Here is an 18,017-nt window from a genome sequence, read left to right on the forward strand (position 1 = left end):
CCTCCCTCACAGAACACAAGCTGGCATCAACATATCCTAGATCCATTAATTGGTTTTAGTCTTCTCTTTTAGGCAATTGTTTACCACCTTTAAGTTCACGAAACAGGTGAACAGTTATCCAGATTACTGGATACTACTTGGGTTTAGTGGACTGTGTGTGTCAGCATCAGTCATAATAGTAACTCATACATGTGTTCTTTAGTGAGCACACACCCACCTACCATGATCTTTATTGTACATGGTATCACTTCTGATTGATGGAGTCATGTTTCACAAGGGATTTAGCTGCAATAATGGCTACATACAATATAGCTTAGGTTACAGAGGAGGAAGGGAAGTGTGGCTCCTACCTACCCTGGGAATTCCCAGCTCTAATCAGGGAGCTGTAGTTCACCCTCTATGGAGTTCTCAGAATGAGAGTCAAGCTACTGTAATCAAGGGTAACTCTACAGCACAAAACATAACCAGTACAGATGCTGTCTTTCAATCAACAGTAATTGTTTTGAAGCACCTTTTTTTTTAAGCACATATTATCTGTGTGTGTGTGTGTGTGTGTGTGTGTGTGTGTGTGCATGCCACGCACAGTACTTTGTTGAGTGCTGGGAGGGGAGAAAGGCACATCTAAGCCCCAAAAGGCCAGTCCCCTCAGCGTCCCTAGAGCTTATGGAACACTTACTTCACAGTGGAGTTGGAGGACAGAATAGAGTTTGGGGGTACTTCATATACTATTTGCTAATTAATAGATAAATGATAGAACCTGAAATGGTAATGACTTTAGAAGGCATACAGTTGGTACTCACTCCAACCCATAGTCCTCTAGCTTCTGCCTGAAAACCTAGAGTTAAGGTAGGTCCTTACTACACACACCTACCTATCCCTTCCATAATGGGGTGAGGAATGACACAAAGATGTTCTTCCTAACTCCTGACCTCTGCGGACACATGGAAAAAGTTGCACTGGAGCCCTTCAGAAATATGAAGACAGAATCAGGTGTTTCCCAAGTCTTCCTGTAGCTAGACAACCTCCAGTTCTCTGAGTGTTGGTAGCTGTGGTCCAATTTCCAGACCTGCCTTTGTCTTATCTGAACAGTGCATCTTCGACAGATCCTCAGTGCCCTGGGAGAGTCTGAAGGGAGCAGCAGCCTGTAGCAGCCTGGACACCTGCTCTCCCCTTGGTGACAGCAACTTTGAGTTTTAGACAATGCCATCAGTGGCTCTCTCTGAACTTGGTGGCATTCCCCAAGCTGCTGCCTCGTCACACTGGATGCTAGTCCATATGCGGGTTTATTTTGACCTTAGCTCTTATGCATCTTTGTCATTTCATTACAGAGTTTGCAGTCAGGAGATACGAGGTTGGGAGGCAGGATTAGGAGTTTCTTTACTAGCTGGGGTGCTCCAGTAACATTATGCCACCTCCCCCAACCTCAGGCTCCAATTGGGGGTTCTGCTCACTCTAAGAGAGCCATCTGGTGGATAATGCCTGACATGCAGCTGAGGAGGAAAGGAAATGAACATTGGCTGGGGGTAAAAGAAAGGAAGTGTGTCCACTAGGAGCTAAGGGAGGGTGAACATGAACTGGCCAGATACAAATACTAAATATTTCCTTCCTCAGAGGCAGCTTTAGACAAGTAACCAAAGGCACAAGGGCAGTAGGAAAAATAGTCATCTCAGCCAGAGCTGGTGTCCGATTCTGGCCCTGCCACTGTGAGCCTGGCAAAGCCCATCCTCTCTCTGGACTTCATTTAACAGCGGCAGCAACAAAACAGGGAGGGGGCAGGCTATCCATACAGACGGGTTCTAACATCATTCTATTCCCTATTCTCACCTGAACTTTCTGAGGGTGTTGTTTACACTACCTACCTATATTTTCTTACCTTCCATTCACTCTTGAACTTACTCCAATCTAGCTTCTATCCCCAGGCCATTTCACTGAAACAGCCCTCATCTCTATAAAACTGACTCCTATAAACTATGGACTCCCTAAGCATCTTTAAAACTATCCTCTCCTGGTTCTCCCTGCCCTTCCCTGATTATTCAGTAATTTCTTTAATGGATACCCCTTCCTCCCTGTGCCTCCTACCTACTTTTACTGTCCTTGAGGACTCTCATCTGTTTCTCTAACATGTTCACTCTCTGTGCTAATTATTCTCAAGTCTCTCAGACTTTCATACCCAACTGCCTACTTGGCTTCTCCACATTTTTGTACTATAGGAACCGCAGACACACCAAGGCCAAATCAAACTCATCACCTACCCTGCCATGTTTCTCCTTTTCTTAATTCCATTTCACACCAGACATGGCATCTGCCCAGTCAACCAAACAAGAAACTGGGAAATACTCTGGAATATTCTATCCTTACATCCAGTCAACCATCAAGACATGCTAATTGTCCTTCATCTTTTGCGTGGGTTTGATAGAGCCAAACTGGTCTTCAGTCCCACCCACCTCCTAAAATCCAGACTCCATACTAAAGCTTCAGAGTGATCTTAAAAAAATAAAAAAAAGATTAGAGTATCTCCTTTGCTCTAAAATCTCCAAATCTCCAGTGGTTTCCCATCACCTGTCACACAGTCCAAGATGCTTGGCCCGGCATTCAAGGTTCCTTGATTCTTTTCCTCCTTGCCCCCTTGTGCAGCACACCCACGTGCGCCCATGCTGTTCCATACCTTTATGCCTTTGCTCACGCTCCTCTCACCCTTTCCACCCTTCTCCTAATCACTGAGACCCAATTAGGCTTCACCTTCCCTGGAAATTTCCGTGAGCTCCAGACTGGGTTAGGCACCTGTCTCTCTCTCTCTATTTAAAAAGATTGTATTTACTTTTAGAGAAGGGGAAGTGAGAAAGGGAAACATCAATGTGTGGTTGCCTCTTGTGTGCTCCTAACTGGGGACCTGGATGCAACCCAGGTGTATACCCTGACTGGGAATCGAACCGGCAACCCCCTGGTTCACAGGCCAGCCAGCACTCAAGGCACCCCTCTTCTGAGCTTCTGCAACTTAAAAAGCATTTATCACATTACATTGCCATGTCGTTTCCATCTTGCCCGAATGAGCTCCTCCAGGACACTAACATCTGTTTTGCCCCTGCCCTATTACTCATCAGAGCCGGGCAGTCTCTCATTTTGTTCCTCATTGTATGTCCAGTGTCTGGCCTATAGCAGTTGTTCAATATCAACGGGAGAGAGCACATCAGTGTGTTACACTCAAGTGAATTCTATAGGCTCTACCAGTGGATAATTCTAGATTTTGTGATATCATCTTGGCTCAAGCACAACTCAAGTTTTCAGTTTCCTCATCTATAAAATAGGAATGGTTTTTGTTCCCTTCTCCCTAATACACATATACAGGGGTGGTACACAGAGGACCCAATGGTACAATAGACATGAGAGGAGCATGTGACCAAACCAAGTATGGGATAGGAAGTGTCTGGCCCTTAGTCCAAGCTTATTGACTCCTGGGGCCTGAGATGGGAGTCTTGAGCTGACAGTGGGTAGAGCTGCACTAGACTCAAGCACTGGGCTATGGCCCTACCAGACCCTCTTGCTGGCTGGGGCTGCTTGTCATCTCAGCTCTGTCCCTTCCCACCCCATGGAGCCAGAAAGGCAAAGGTGATATACCCAGGTATCCCTTTGTTCCCACAGATCTGATAAGTGAGGAGCCAAGGACAGGGCTGCGACCACTAAGGCACTCAAAGTCGGGGAAGTCACTGACCCAGTCCCTGTGGCTGAACAACAATGTCCTCAACGAGCTGAAAGACTTCAACCAAGTGATTTCACAGCTGCTGGAGAACCCGGGGAACCTGGCTTGGATTGACCTGTCTTTCAATGACCTGTCTTCCATTGACCCTGTGAGCTGCCAGCCCTGGGAATCTAGTCAGGGTGGGTCAGAATCTACCCCATCCGGCCCCCAGCCTCTCCGCCTCCCACATTTCATCGAGGAAGCTGTGAGGGAGAATGAACTGTGTGTAAAGCACATAGCTACTGGCTCAGATGTAGGCTCAAACCCTAGATTTGCCCCTTACAATTTTGGACAACTTTCCTAACCTCTCCAAAGCCTCAGATTCCCTGTCTGAAAAATGGGGATAATATGCTAACATCATAAAGGTTTTGTGAGAATTAAATGAAAATGTATGAAAAACAACTGGCACATAGGAGGCTGAAGTAAAACCACAGCTCTCGTTATAGGGCACCCACTATATCTTGTAGTAAATTCTTCTGTGAAAGAGGTAGGTAGTGCAAGTACAGCCCTTATTTTTCATGAACTCAGACTCAAGTTTTAAGAAATTAATAGGGGGTAGAGAGGTATAAGGGGACTAAATAGTAATGGAAAAAATATAATAAAGACTATATATATATATATATATATTTTTTTTTAAGGGAAATAAACTGATTAGGTTTGAAAAAAAGAAATAAAACTGCCCTGACTGATGTGCCTCTGTGGTCTGGGCGTCATCCTGCAAAGCAAAAGGTCACTGGTTCCATTCTTGGTCAGGGCACACGCCTGAGTTGCAAGTTCAGTCCCTGGTTGGGGTGTGTGAGAAGCAATTGATTGTTTTTCCCTTGCACTGATGTTTCTCTCCCTCTCTTCCTGTCTCTCTTAAAATAAGTACAATCTTAAAGAAAAGAAAAGAAAAAGAAAGAAAACAGCTCCCTTTTTGACCAGGATCTGTTAGGGGAAAAGGAACTAGACCAAGACTAGGAAGCTGTTCCCCGGGTGTTGTGATCTAAATTTCACTTCTATTTAAAATTTTATTATTTTTAGAGAAAGGGGAAGGGAGGGAGAAAGAGAGAAACATCGATGTGCAAGAGATATATCATAGATGTATTAAACAGTTGCCTCTCACATGCTCCCAAATGGGGACCTGGCCTACAACCCAGCCATGTGCCTTAACTAGGGATCTAAGCAGCGACCTTTCAGTTCACAGGCTGGTGCTCAATCTACCAAGCCACACCAGCCAGGGCTACCTTTATTTTAAAAGCTTCTCTTAATACCTAGCATGATGTTCTGTATCCCTGCCCTTCATTGTGACAGAATCTTAGATCACCAAAGGTCTTCAGTGAAAGGGCAGCTAAGGCTCTGGAAGAGGCAGGAGAGCCCAATCACTTGGCAAGTCAGACAGTGCTAGGACCCAGGCCAATACCTTCCTGCCCCCAGACCAGAGCTCTGTGTCTGTGATATGCCCCTGTACCCCTTCAAAGATAAATGAAAGTAGGTTGGAGCCATCCAGTGTGGCTGGGAATGAGGGGTGGTGGTGGGTGAGAGTGGAGGGCCAGTTGTTCCCCAAACTCTTCTCTGCCAAGTCAGTCCTGAGCACAGCTCTAGAGCCCTGTCCAGCCTGGCTCCGGTTCTTTTCCCCAATAGGTCCTGACAACTTTCTTCAATCTGAGTGTCCTCTACCTCCATGGCAACAGCATCCAGCGCCTAGGAGAGGTGAATAAGCTGGCCATCCTCCCTCGGCTCCGGAGCCTGACACTCCACGGAAACCCCATAGAGGAAGAGAAGGGGTATAGGTAGGTGCCCTGCCCTGGAGCTGGGCTTACCCAAGGGAAAGGCGGGGAGAGAAAAAAACCCAGTACCACCTTCTGCCATGCTTGAGTCGGGGAAGGAAGTACAGACTTTTAATAATTTCTTGCTGTCAGGATAAACTCAGTCCCCTCTCCCCCAAACTATACTCAAGTCCCTCCATTCCTGCAGTCAGGGGAGACAGCAGCAGCTGGTGGTAGGGAAATGGGGTGCTGGTGGGGGGGGCTGGCCCCCAGCCCGAGTCTTCCCCACAGGCAGTATGTGCTGTGCACCCTGCCCCGTATCACCACGCTCGACTTCAGTGGGGTCACCAAAGCAGACCGCACCACCGCTGAAGTGTGGAAACGCATGAATATCAAGCACAAGAAAACCCAGATCAAGCATACCATGCTCTGAGGATGGCAGGACGGCAGCCATCCTGAAGGTTGAGGATGGCCAGTTTGGCTTGACAATAAAGAATTTGAGCTGTTCAGCAGATCAGAAGTCGCTTGTACCACATAAAAATGCCCCCCAACTCAGACCACTGCCAGAAGCTCTGGTCTTGCTCTACTGAAACATGGGCAGTGGAGGGAAAGGCCTGTTGGCCTGACAGACAAGAGACCTGGGCTCACTGCATAGTCCTGGGAAAATTTACCTTAGCTCTGGGCCTTTTTTTACTCCTCTGCTCAGATACCCAGGGATTAAGAACTGCCTCACAGAGATGCCTCAGAGGCATCTGTGTTAGGAGGCCAAGAATACAGGCTGTGATTGCTGAACCTCCCGTTTCAATCAGACCCGAGCAGTTCCTCTCTCATGTTTCATATGTTGGAATTCTGCTTGAGATTTCATTTGATAGAAAGAATCTTCTGCTCAAAAACATTGGTTTGCTGACCCCCTATCAGGTACTCCTGGTCTGTCTGCACCACCACCACCAATCCCTTCCCCAGCTTTTTAGTAATTTCACTGAGGCTGAGGCAGGGTCCTCCTCAACAATGACAGCTGCCTCAGTGTTCCCATCACTGGAGAAAGGACAAGCAGTCTTGTCCAATTTGAGGTTAGCCGAGGCCGAGTCTCAGCTAAGACCTGGGAATCCTGAACCCTTATCTCCTGGACTTCTCTTAGTGTCCCTAGAAGAAGTCCCCCTCCCCCTCATCCATCTCACTGCTCACAGACTTGAGTAGCCAGAAGCAAGCAGTAGGGTGGTGGGCAGGACAGAAGGGCTGAAATCAGCACACAGATGAATAACGTCCTTTATCAAGGGAAACAAACCAAAATAAACAAAACAAAAACAACAAAAAAATCCCAAACCCCCGAACTGTAAAAACCCAGGGTGTTAGAAATACAAACTTAACTCATTCAAATTCAAACTTGTCCAGACGCTGGTCACCAACCCTGGTGAGGTGCCTGTGAGCACCAATCCAGGGACAGGGGCACAGGAGTGAGGCCAAGGAAAGGGGCCTCCGCAGGCCCTCTAGTGATCACCCTCAATGTCACCTCCACCCCCTCCCAGTGATAGCGAAGACCCACCAGGCCCTGTCCTTTTGTTCCCCACCCCACCCCTGACCAGGGCTTTTGAAGGCCAGTCCCAAATGGTTCTACCCTCCCTTGCTCCATCCTCACTTGCCGAGGCTTCTAGCCTCACTCTCCTCTTCCTCCACAATCTTCTCTGTGATTAGTAGCAGGTTAGGGTACTGTATAAGCCGCAGCGAGGCTGGGGGCCAGGGGAGGCAGGGTGGAGACGAGACAGGGTGAAGAGGAGAAGAAGAGCCGTCCAAGGATCCCTGTCTTCACGGGATCCCAAACTGTACAACCAGCTCCTCTCTTGCATCCACACGGATCTGAGAAAGTGCACTGTAGGCATAAGCAGCTATCCTGGAGACCTGAGACAGAGGGACCGGGGAGGAGAGGAACAGAGAGACAGGTGAGATCCAGAAACCAGTGGAGAAGGATCAGATGGCCAGAGAGGGGGGAATGAAGGGGGATAGGAGGCCAAAGAGAAAAGCAGGGATGAATGGGAAAGACAGAAGGAAAAGAACAAAGCGGGGGAGGAGAACAAAGGTTGAGAGGAGCAGAGAGGGGGGAGATAAAACGTAAAGAGGAAGGTGGGAGTGAGCAGGGTTCACAAGCTACCAGGCTAACTCCACTTCCCACCTCCTGTGAGGCAGAGAGGGTAAACCCTCTGCCACGGCTTGGGCAGTGTGGGTGGGCACAAGTGGGGCGAGGGGTGGCTCACCTGCTGCAAGTCGGAGAAGGGGATGGGCTCACTGGCCAGAACTTGGTGGGGCTGGCTGGTGAGAGATGGCAGTGGCGGCAGCTTCTTCCAATGGGTCAGGCTGCTACTCAGCACAGCCAAGCGGTTGCTGGCCGAGAGGGACGGGTGGGGTAGAGAGTGAGGCCACAGTCTGCCCTGTCCTGCCCAGCTCAGCCCACATAATCCTCCCTCAGACCAGAGAAGCAGGGTGATGGGGCCTCAGCTCCCCATATATTCACTTTAGGCCCACCTCCCTTGGCACCCCACCCTTCTGAGTGTTACTGGACAAATGGGGCTGACATGAATAGCTACTGAGGCACCTGAGAGATCTGTGGTCAGTCCGGGCTGTACCCAAATGAAGAGGCTGGACTGGGGCCCAGGGGCCAAAGCTAGATCAGGGATGGAGGGGAGGGGAGGAGCCCAAGGAGCCTGAGGGCTCCAAGCTGGCCAGGTGCTCACCTATACTGCCTTGCCCGGTCCATGTACTCATGCTGCTCCATGCCCTGGGAGTCTGCAGCAGACACGTCGATGATGTTGCTTTGGGGAGAAGAGGCAGAGGACATGACAGGTACATCCAAAAGGGACGAACAGAACTCACTGCCAGGTGCAAACTCCAGGGTTATCTGACACCAGTGTCCCTACCTGCCTACTAGAGCAGGGCTGGGCCCAGAAGCATCTCTCCCATTGACCCTGTCCCTTCCCCCATGTCCTGGGTTGGCTCCCTCTACCCCTCCCCAGATGGAGGAGCTCTGCCCCAGGCCTGGTTCTGTGATGCTCACCTGGCTGTCTTGGCAAGAATGGAGGAGAGCAGGGCCTGCTCATCTGTGCGAGCAGAAGGCAGGCTGTAGTTGTTGGACTCGGCTCCATTGACAACTTTGGTGGGGGGACTGCTAGGGTCCAGCAGCAGCTTCCGCTCCTCTCGGTCCTGGGAGGGACCGACAGCGAGAGGTGAGCCCCAGGGCCCCTAGTCCAACCTGCCTTCCCTGGGCTCTCCTCTCAGCCCAACTCTGACCTTTCAACACCAGAAATATTTTGATTAGGAGTACCCCAGTGCCCAACCATATGTGAGATAAGACTTAGTTCCTGCTTGCCCTTGGGAGCTCAGCTCAGCTGCTGGTCCAAGATGAATTAAAGTGGAACCAAGCAGTTGCAAATGCCCTGAAAAATGGACAGAGGCACAAAGCAGGGTCTCAGAAACAGTCCTGGAGCTTCAGAAAATAGTCCAGCAACTTATGGAGACAGAATATTGGAGGCCAGATGCCAGAAGAGGTAGAAAATAACAAAAGAGTGGGGCCTAGAGGAGAAACTGATGCAAGCCAGCAGCCAGAGAAAGGCCGTCATGATTCCCCAAACCAGGCCCTCCCAAGCAAGCTGGTCTGTTTCCGGGACAGAGAGGCCCTGTGAGGCCAGACAAGGCCCTAGGCCCAAAGAGAAAGCAAGCCCAACCTCTTAATGCCCATTCCTCGTATTATTTCAGGGCAGGAGTCTCAGCCCCAGCCTCTGGGTCACACAGTCCAAGTGTGCTTTCTTCTGGAGGGCAGGGCCCTTCTCCTCTCACAGGTGTTCACCCTCCTGTCCTCTGATGCTCTCTCTTTGTGTGGGACTTCCAGAACCAAACTTGGTGCACCTGGTACATCCTGACTTGAACTGAACAATGGAGCTGTTTCCTCCCTTGCCCAGTCACTACAACCTCTATCAGTGCCATTGTTAATATCAGCAGCCCTGTTCCTACTGGCCTACAATGATGTCACAGCAGCCAGAACTGACCTAGAGCCAAAGTCTCCCTGGTCCTGTATAATTCTGTGTGTATTTCTCCTTGTCCTGGTTTAGTCCCTTGTTCTAATCTTCCTGGATACAACCCTGCCTTGAGCCCATCAGCCGCAAATCCCTGGTGGCTTTGTGTCAGCTACAAATTGAATAAGCAGACCTGTGGGTACCTATTCAAGCCATAAAGATCGAGGGTACCCAGGACAAAGTCAAGGACAAGAGGCCCATCTTGACTAATGGTGACTCACCAACACGTAAGTGCCAGACCACTAGACCTCTCAGTGCTCAGTATCTTAGTTCCTACCCCTGACTTTCTCACTGCAGGCTCCCGGCTTCCCTGCCCACAACTCCAACCACTCTCCTTGCAGAGGGCCACTTCCTCCTGCCCTGCCTGCCTCACCCTAGGCAGGCCCCATCTTGTCACATGACTCTTTCTGCTCAACCCTAGGTGGCCCAAGTATCCGCAATTCCCAGCAACACAAGGCAGAAGTTGTGGGTTTTTGTTCATCACCTCCCAAATCCTAGACACCCCACCTCCCTAAATCAACGCGAAGTATTAAAGGGCTAGAAAGACAAAAATCTTGCCAAAAATTAAACTATCTCTAAGGAAAGCTGGTTCCATAATGAAACCTGAGCTTGCTTCCACTGTGTGCACCTTTCCCCAGCCCCACTTCAGACAGATCTCCTGCAGGACAGGGCAGTCTCTCCCCATCAGGGATTCTTCAAGAACAAGCCTGTGTTTCTGAGATCTGGCCACCCGGGGCTACACTGCTCCCATAAGAGTTGACAAATACTGTCACCTCACTCACAAAGGGCAAATGGAGCATAGGAGAGGCTTTTCACACTGACATTTGTCCCTGAGTCATTGTCAACCCAGGAGTCAAGAGTTTCACCGTCTACCCTAGCATGGACACATACGTGGCCTACCCATGACTAGTCGGTGATCTGGCCCACAGGCACAGCTAGAAGAGACAGACTGACCCAATGGCTACAGCATATGGCTTGGCATCAAGTACGTTGGCTATGGCACTTCTTAGTTTTGTAACTTTTGCTAAGACACATAGGCTCTTGGAACTTTTTCCTTGCTTTTGTTTATTTATTTTAAAAGATTCTTATTTATTGATTTTAGAGAGGAAGGGAAGGAGATAGGTGAAAGAACCATCCATTTGTTGTTCCACTTATTTATGCATTCATTGGTTGACTCCTTTATGTGCCCTGACCAGGGATGAGCCCACAACCTTGGTGTGTCTGGACAAGGATCTAACCAACTGAGCTACGCAGCCAGGGTGTTCCTGCTTTCAAACAGACATAACTGGTACCCTATGATAGATGTTTGGCAAGAATCAAGTGAGATAACTGTAAAAGGGCTTTGAAAACTCTTAATATGTTGTGCATTTCCTTTTATTACTACAATAAAGGGGCAGTGATGACAGGGGCCTGCCCAAGAGCTCACAAAGGGTTGTTTTGATAGTGAAGGGTTCCAGCTTATAGACCAGGTAAGTAGACTTTTGTCACATGAGGCTTCAAGTCACTTAGCACTGACCAAACATAGTCTTTGGGGTTTAGAAACAGATATGAGAGCCCATCAGGGGCAAGGAGGAGACTGAGGAGAGTAACAAGCCCAGCTATTCCAGCTATAGAAGCTAGGATCCTTTCTCTAAGGCAGGCATTAACCTTTCCTGACCCACTGCCAGCAAGAGTCCATATTATGCTTTAAGGGATTACTTCCTGTGGCCACAGCTTTCCCAGTAGGCAGAGACACTGTCTCTTTAACAGGATGGGGTGAAGTGAACAGTGTTGGCTATGAGGCACGCCTACCATAAGACAGAGGAAGTATGTGTTCATTGTGTTCAGCCCCTCAAGCCCCTCATACAAATGACATTTTCCCAAGCCTCAGTCCTTAACCCATGTATGTGTTCATGTGAGTCACTGGGGAAAAACCTACTCCCAAGTTCCATTGATAAAATCCATTTCTGTGACTATCTACCCCACCTGACTATAGGCTACTTGCTGAAAACTTTCTACTGTCTCTGTGTCTAGTGTGTATTGAAATGTGGAACCCAGGCACAGAGGCAGTCAAAAAGGTGAGTGGCCAACAGTTTAAAACTTCATCGTTGGAAAGGCTCCCCCTCCTCAAAGGAGGTCATGTGGGAAGGGTCAGAATTAAAGTGTGCCACGAAGTGAGAATTCACCAAGAGGAATAGAGAGAACTTAAAACTGTACAGCTTTCCCAAGTCTAATTCTTCTTGTAAAAGGATCTGATCTACAGCCAAATTCCCAGGGCAAGAACCCCTCTAGCTAAAGGAACCCTCAATCCCAGGCAGGAACTGTGCTGGAGCAGGCCAAACTCAGCTCCCCATTCTACAACCCCCACCCAGTCCAGCCGAACCTAAATCCAATTTGTTACTTCCCAAATAATTTCCCACATGTGCCATTGTCCTCACTGAGTCTATTAAATCCTTCACTAACTCAAATGCTACCAACTTCCAGAGGCCCTCGGACCCCAGACCAGCAGTGAGCTTCCTTCTCCAATCCCAGGGTCTGAGAGAATACACAGGTTCCTGATTCATCTCGGCACAAACTAACTCTGAGCCTCAGCTTTCCCACCTCTACAATGGATTCACAAAGCTCGCTAATACAAGCACAGGGAGGTGGGAAACGAGTGTTTCCCAAGAACCTAGGCTAAGAATCCTTGAAGCTGTAAGTCTGAAGGTAAGGGGAGGTGAAAGGAATGGGAGAAAGTGAGATACAAGGCTGCCTGCACACGACAATGCGGGGACTGTGCAGAAAGAATTGGGGCTTTAACAGTAGACTAGCCCGGCGTCTCCTATGTAATATGTCCCCTCCAGGACTCCGTACTCAGTGAGCCCCGCCGTCTGGCACCCCCTCTTCTGCAGGTTTTTTTCCTGGGCCCCACGCCCCAGGGTCTCAGCCCTCATTCCCGAGCCCCGCCCGCCGCGGCCGCACCTGGTCCGAGTCCTCGTTCTCGCTGCTATAGCAGCACCCCATGGCCGGGGTCGGGCCGGGCGCTCAGGCCTCGCGGAGGAGGGACGGCGTCCGTCAGGAGCCCTTCCGGTCACATGACCCGTGGCTGAAATCAGCAAGCAACCACCCGCCCCCAAGACCAAGCCTTCCCTTGGCCGCTTCGCTGCCGCTGCGCCGCCTAAACCTCGGCTTCCGGTTCCGCCCCCACAGCGTGATCATCCCCAACCAATGGGAAGGCGCACCTTGGGTGACAACCCGCGAGACCTGTGATGGGAGGGGAGGGAAGAGTGTTATCACATGACTTCAGCTTCTCAATCTCAGAGCTCTAGTTTTCGCCTGCGGGTCAAAGAAGCTCTTGTGTGGTCAGTGCTATGAGGTCGCGGGGTCGCAAGTCTACCTTTGTGGGCCAGTGAGCGAACTCATACCAAATGCCATCATGATATGCTTTCCTAAATGCCGCGCGAGGGGCGGTTGGGATGCATACACCTAGGTCCCTTATTGCCCAGCACCTAGACGAGAGATACAGGGATTGTGACGCCCATGATAGTTCTCAACCTGGACTAGGGATCTGACACTTAGTGGAAGAAGGAAACACATCTTCCCAAGGCAATAAAACAGAATAGAGCTTGATCCCGGTAGTGGAGATAGTGGCCACCTTACTGATCTCCTTAACCTTGGGCATTTCTCTTCAATCTTGATGTTCTACGGCAGCCTTAGTATCTTAACACACAAAGGTCGCAGTCGGTGTTCTTTCTTACAACCATCCCATGTCTTCTCTTGGACCCTGAACACAGGTTCAAGTCTGTCATTCAAGAGCTTGCTGATGTTGCCCTGGCTGGTGTAGGTCAGTGGACTGAGTGCCAGCCTGCAAGCCAAAAGGTCGCCAGGGCACATGCCTGGGTTGAGGGCCAGGTCCCAAGTTGGGGGGTGTGGAAGAGGCAACCAATCCATTTCTCACATCAATGTTTCTCTGTCTCTCTTTCTCCCTTCCCCTCTCTCTAAAAGTAAATAAAATCATTTTAAAAAACAGATCTTGCAGATGCTAACTAACACCTACTTCCCATTCCAGGCCCAGAGAGGGTGGGAGTGGGTGGGAGGGGCTGGGGAAATGCTTCCCGAGCCATTTGCAGTTTCCTGATTGACCTCCTGGACTTTGTACATGTATCCGGGCACTGTCTCCCCACCAGGTCTGCCTGTTGTCTTCAAGACTGGACAGTATCCTCCCGATTGTTTTCTCTGATTCCATTCTCTGGGCATCTCCTGTGCTTTATCCCTACCCAGTGTTGATTCATTCATTTTTTGAATCAAATATTTACTGAGTATCTCCAATATACCATACACTATTCTATCTGAATATGTATGTAGCAGTTCACAAAACAGCCAAGATTCCCTGTATTCACGGAGCATCAGTTCTAGCGATCATATATTGTATTCTCTGTTCCTGCACCTATTTTTTTTTCTTTTCTATCAAACATGGTGTTCAGCAACAACCACCACAAAACATGGAGTTCTTGGGGCACAGGGACAGGATTTGACTCTTCTTTGTGACCCATGCCCTGGCACTAAGAGAAAACTTGAATTTGGAACTAATGAGTAAATTATAACCTTCCTGTCCTCTTGGCTTACATCATACCCTTTGTGCTGACCCAAGAGGTTGGAGGAAAGGGCACCAAGCCCAGTAACTCTATTACCACTCAAATCAAGACCCTGGAGTTCTTATAAGTTCTGAGGGCTTCTGAAAGGTAGGAGGCAGCTCCAGCTTGTCCCTGGGGTTAGTAACTTGAACTGTAGGTTTCAGGTGACAGCAGCAGCCTCAGCATCAATAATTGAGTGCAGGTCCAGCCTGCCTCACAATTCTTCCCCCCCACCCTCCATGGACTCCCCCCTCCTGTCCTATGCGCCGATCTTCCCCAAGCAGGAGCCTCCAGCCCAGGTAAGCAGGGCCCTTGAGTGTGGGTTCCCAAGCACACCAGTTCAAATTTGCCATCATTCACCTACTCACATACATTCACACATTCCTACTTTCGATTTGAGTTACCACCACCACCACCAACCTCGTAAGGGTCAGATGGTCCAGGGAATGGGACAAGGTGGGGAACTTATCCCTCATACCAGGCTGCGGGGAAGAGGGCAGAGTTACGAGAAACTGTGTATTGTGTGTATCCACATGTGAAGGGACTTCTGAGAAAGAACAGAACAGAGAAATGCAGGGGAAGGGATATAGGACTGGGAAAAAAAAATAGAATCAGTGACTCTTCTCACCCCCAGGGAAATACAGAAAGTCCTGGGGTGAGGACATCTCATCCCAACCCCCTATGGAATGTTTAGATTGCCTTTTACTGAGGCAGAGCAATGACAATGAAGGGGTTTCTGACCGTAAAGCTGTGCTCTTTTGCTACACATAATGGGTCAGAGGAGACCAGGCAGGCAGTGGGTAGAGCTGGAGAAGGATATTGCAGAGGGGAACTGGTAAAACGAGTCCTGAAGATTGGAGACAACAGAGATAAGGAGAAATGGGTGGAGGGAGCAAGGTGAAGATGGGACCAGGAGCCGAAAGTGAAAAGAGGTGGTTTGGGATTGGGTTTTGAGTTTAGCATGGAGTCCTTGAAAGTACATGGGCTTGGGATCAGACCAATTCAGATTCAAATCCTAGTTCTGCTGTGTGACTCTGGAGAAAAGACAGCCTTTCTGAGCCACAGTTTGTAAAATATAGGGATAATAATTACTACTGGTAAGGGCTGCACAAATGGCAGGCAAATGTCAGGTGTGGGTTTCCCTCACTGCCTCCCTCCATCCCAGGACCCAGGTAGGGACCATGTCTCCAGCCATCGCACTAGCCTTCCTGCCACTGGTGGTTACCTTGCTGGTACGGTACCGGCACCATTTCCGACTTCTGGTGCGCAGCGTCTTACTGCGGAGCCTTAGAGACTGCCTGTCAGAGCTGCGGATTGAGGAGCGGGCCTTCAGCTATGTGCTCACCCACGCCCTGCCTGGGGACCCTGGTCACATCCTCACCACCCTGGACCATTGGAGTAGCCACTGCGAGTACCTGAGCCACATGGGGCCTGCCAAAGGTCAGTGTTCCCTAGCATTCTACTGCAGGAAGCACCTCCAAGGTAGTGAAGAAAGAGCTGGGATATTCCACTGCCTTAATGGGTGAACTGCGCAGGTTCTTGATCCACTATGGGTCTCTTTTTATCCTCCTCCACAAATGAGGAGGGTGGGCAAAGTTACTCATTCATCCAGTGAGCATTTATTGCCAACTCTTTTGTAGCAAGCATGTGCTGGGTGCTGGGAGAGAAGGAAGTAGAAGCCACATGGATGAATCAGCCACAGTTACTGGCCTCAAAGGGGATGCAGTACACAGGGGAATAACCATCTCCATACATAACTCAACTTTGTAATATTTCTCTCCCTCACCACAGAAGCTTCTATATCCTACTCAGGGTAGCCATCTGCCTGGATTTGTCTGAGTCCCAGCTCCCAGCACAAGTGCTTTCAGAGTCTTATTTAAGAATTTGGTTCAATTCCAAGGTTAAAAAGATATCTAATGAGCAAAATAAGGGGAAATGAAACTGGAAGTTCTGGCAAAGATCTCTCAGAAGCCTGGGGTTGTTTCTGCCTCGTCCTTCCTGGAGGAAGCAACAGCTGAACTGAGTCTAGTAGGATTGTTTTCAAGTTGGTCAGGCAGATGGGGGTAGGGTTGGGGAAAGGCAAAGCCAGTCACATATACAATGGCAGGAAGGAATTCATCAGAATGGTTGCTCCTGGGCACAGTTATTTGAGACGGCTGTGGTACCAGCTAAAGTTAGGAAGGATTGAGGGCTGAAACTGGAAAGGCAAGATAGGATCAGTTCCAAGGAGGTCGTGAATGTCAGGCTGAGGATTCCAAATTCAAGCCCAAGGCCTTAGGATCAAGGAACCAGGAAGTGATAGTGTCACATTTGTTTTTCAGAAAGATTCCTAGTGGCTGGTGTGAAGACTAGACTGAAGGAGGAAAGCCTGGAGGAGCAGGGAGGCCAGTGGGACAGCTGGGGCTATATATAGTTCAAGAGAGATAAGATCCTAGCTGGTTGGGAGCCGCAGTGAGGCAGGTGGGCATTTGAAATCTCTTTCTGTGGCTTGCCATCATCTCCCATGTCTGCTGCAATGGCCATCTTCTCCCATAGGTCAGATCCTGATGCGGCTGGTGGAAGAGAAGGCCCCTGCTTGTGTGCTGGAGCTGGGCACCTACTGCGCGTACTCCACACTGCTTATTGCCCGTGCCCTGCCCGCTGGGAGTCGCCTTCTCACTGTAGAGCAGGACCCACGTACAGCAGTGGTGGCAGAAAAACTCATTCGCCTGGCTGGCTTCGATGAGCGCACGGTCAGCCCCCATCTCCCTAACCCTGGTCTCTTCCCTTGGCCTTGCTCTGGCCAGGCCTCCCCCGTGAGGGAGTCCCACCTAGGAGAAGGAAGCAGCTCCACTTAGGAAACTGTCATCCTGGAGGCTGTATAAATTCCTGTCCTCCTCTTCCAAGTCATTTGTACATATTTGCTGCTGAATGACAAAGAAGCAGTTAAGAGGAAAGTCTCTGGAGCCCAGAAAATCTGGGTGCAAACCTCAGTCTGTCTCTCATTAGCTATGAGACCTTGGGCAAAGCACTTATCCTCTGAATCTCAGCTTCTTCATTGGTAGAATAGAAATCACAATACAGATCCTGACCTCTTGAGGTCCGAAGCCAGAGGAAATATGAGAACACTGGTCGGGCTAGACCAGGGCCTGGCATAAAGTAAGCTAGATGCTGGTGCCATCTGATGTGGGACAACCCTGGTTGGGTTGTCCCACCCTCACCTCCAGCTCCTCCCACCCCCACAGGTAGAGCTCATCGTGGGTAGCTCAGAGGAGGTGATCCCGCGCCTACGTACCCAGTACCAGCTGAGTCGGGCAGATTTGGTGCTTCTGGCACACCGGCCTCGATGCTACCTGCGGGACCTGCAGCTGCTGGAAGCTCATGCTCTGATGCCTGCTGGTGCCACTGTGTTGGCTGACCACGTGCTCTTCCCTGGTGCGCCCCGCTTCCTGCAGTACGCCAAGAGCTGTGGCCGCTACCGCTGCCGCCTCCACCATACTGGCCTCCCAGACTTCCCTGCCATCAAGGATGGCATAGCCCAGCTCACCTACGCAGGGCCTGGCTGAGGTCCAGGCCCAGGAGTACTTACTGCTGCCCTACCTTACCCCTACCCAAGCAAGGACCTCAGAACATTCCTTCCCCTCCCTCCTTGTGGCCTGACAAGTGCTGAGCTCAGGGTTGGGGAGGCTCTTCTCCTACCTCTGCCCCACTCACCTGAGGCATCAAGGTCTGTCAGGCTGCTTGGTTCCATTGCTTTCCCTCCTTCCAGAGAAAGCCATGAACTGACAGGCAAAAGGCCTGAGCTCCCACCCCAGCTTTGTCACTGATTTGCTGGGTGATTTCAGGGGAGTCCCTGCCCTGCGCTGAGACTTAATTTGCTCTCTTAACACCAAGGAAGCTG

The 18,017-nt window shown here is 49.9% G+C and overlaps 2 protein-coding genes across 3 annotated transcripts in view; one reads left to right on the forward strand and one right to left on the reverse strand.

Annotated features, from left to right (window-relative positions):
- Positions 1–17,689, forward strand: part of LOC123805400 (transmembrane O-methyltransferase homolog) — a 21,745-nt gene extending 4,056 nt beyond the window's left edge. The window contains exons 2-7 of one of the 2 annotated variants that reach the window (XM_045817902.1): positions 3,640–3,845; positions 5,360–5,508; positions 14,371–14,436; positions 15,303–15,577; positions 16,673–16,869; positions 17,362–17,689. In XM_045817902.1, the coding sequence (XP_045673858.1) occupies positions 3,640–3,845; positions 5,360–5,508; positions 14,371–14,436; positions 15,303–15,577; positions 16,673–16,869; positions 17,362–17,682 (1,214 nt within the window). In that variant the 3' untranslated portion in view covers positions 17,683–17,689. Of the gene's footprint in view, positions 1–3,639; positions 3,846–5,359; positions 5,509–5,775; positions 6,597–14,370; positions 14,437–15,302; positions 15,578–16,672; positions 16,870–17,361 lie in introns of those variants that run through there. The other variant, XM_045817904.1, reaches the window with a different exon arrangement.
- On the reverse strand, positions 6,735–12,662 carry LAMTOR1 (late endosomal/lysosomal adaptor, MAPK and MTOR activator 1). The gene is made up of 5 exons (XM_045817905.1): positions 12,486–12,662; positions 8,531–8,676; positions 8,211–8,288; positions 7,734–7,860; positions 6,735–7,380 (listed from the first exon to the last, which is right to left on the reverse strand). The coding sequence occupies exons 1-5, from the start codon at positions 12,525–12,527 to the stop codon at positions 7,288–7,290; spliced, it is 486 nt and encodes a 161-aa protein (XP_045673861.1). The 5' UTR covers positions 12,528–12,662; the 3' UTR covers positions 6,735–7,287.
- Positions 17,690–18,017: the final 328 nt, after the last annotated feature.

This window comes from Phyllostomus hastatus, unplaced genomic scaffold (genome assembly GCF_019186645.2).
Source record: "Phyllostomus hastatus isolate PE091 unplaced genomic scaffold, TTU_PhHast_1.1 phas_scaffold_317, whole genome shotgun sequence".
In the NCBI taxonomy this organism is placed as follows: domain Eukaryota; kingdom Metazoa; phylum Chordata; class Mammalia; order Chiroptera; family Phyllostomidae; genus Phyllostomus; species Phyllostomus hastatus.

What these genes read in the sequence shown, in the direction of transcription:
- LAMTOR1 (XM_045817905.1), bottom strand. Translation starts at nt 12,527, where the DNA reads ATGGGGTGCTGCTATAGCAGCGAGAACGAGGACTCGGACCAG. An exon ending in ATTCTTGCCAAGACAGCCAG is followed by an intron (nt 8,289 to 8,530) that starts GTGAGCATCACA and finishes TTCTCCCCAAAG; the next exon opens with CAACATCATCGACGTGTCTG. An exon ending in CCTTCTCCGACTTGCAGCAG is followed by an intron (nt 7,381 to 7,733) that starts GTGAGCCACCCC and finishes CCTCTGTCTCAG; the next exon opens with GTCTCCAGGATAGCTGCTTA.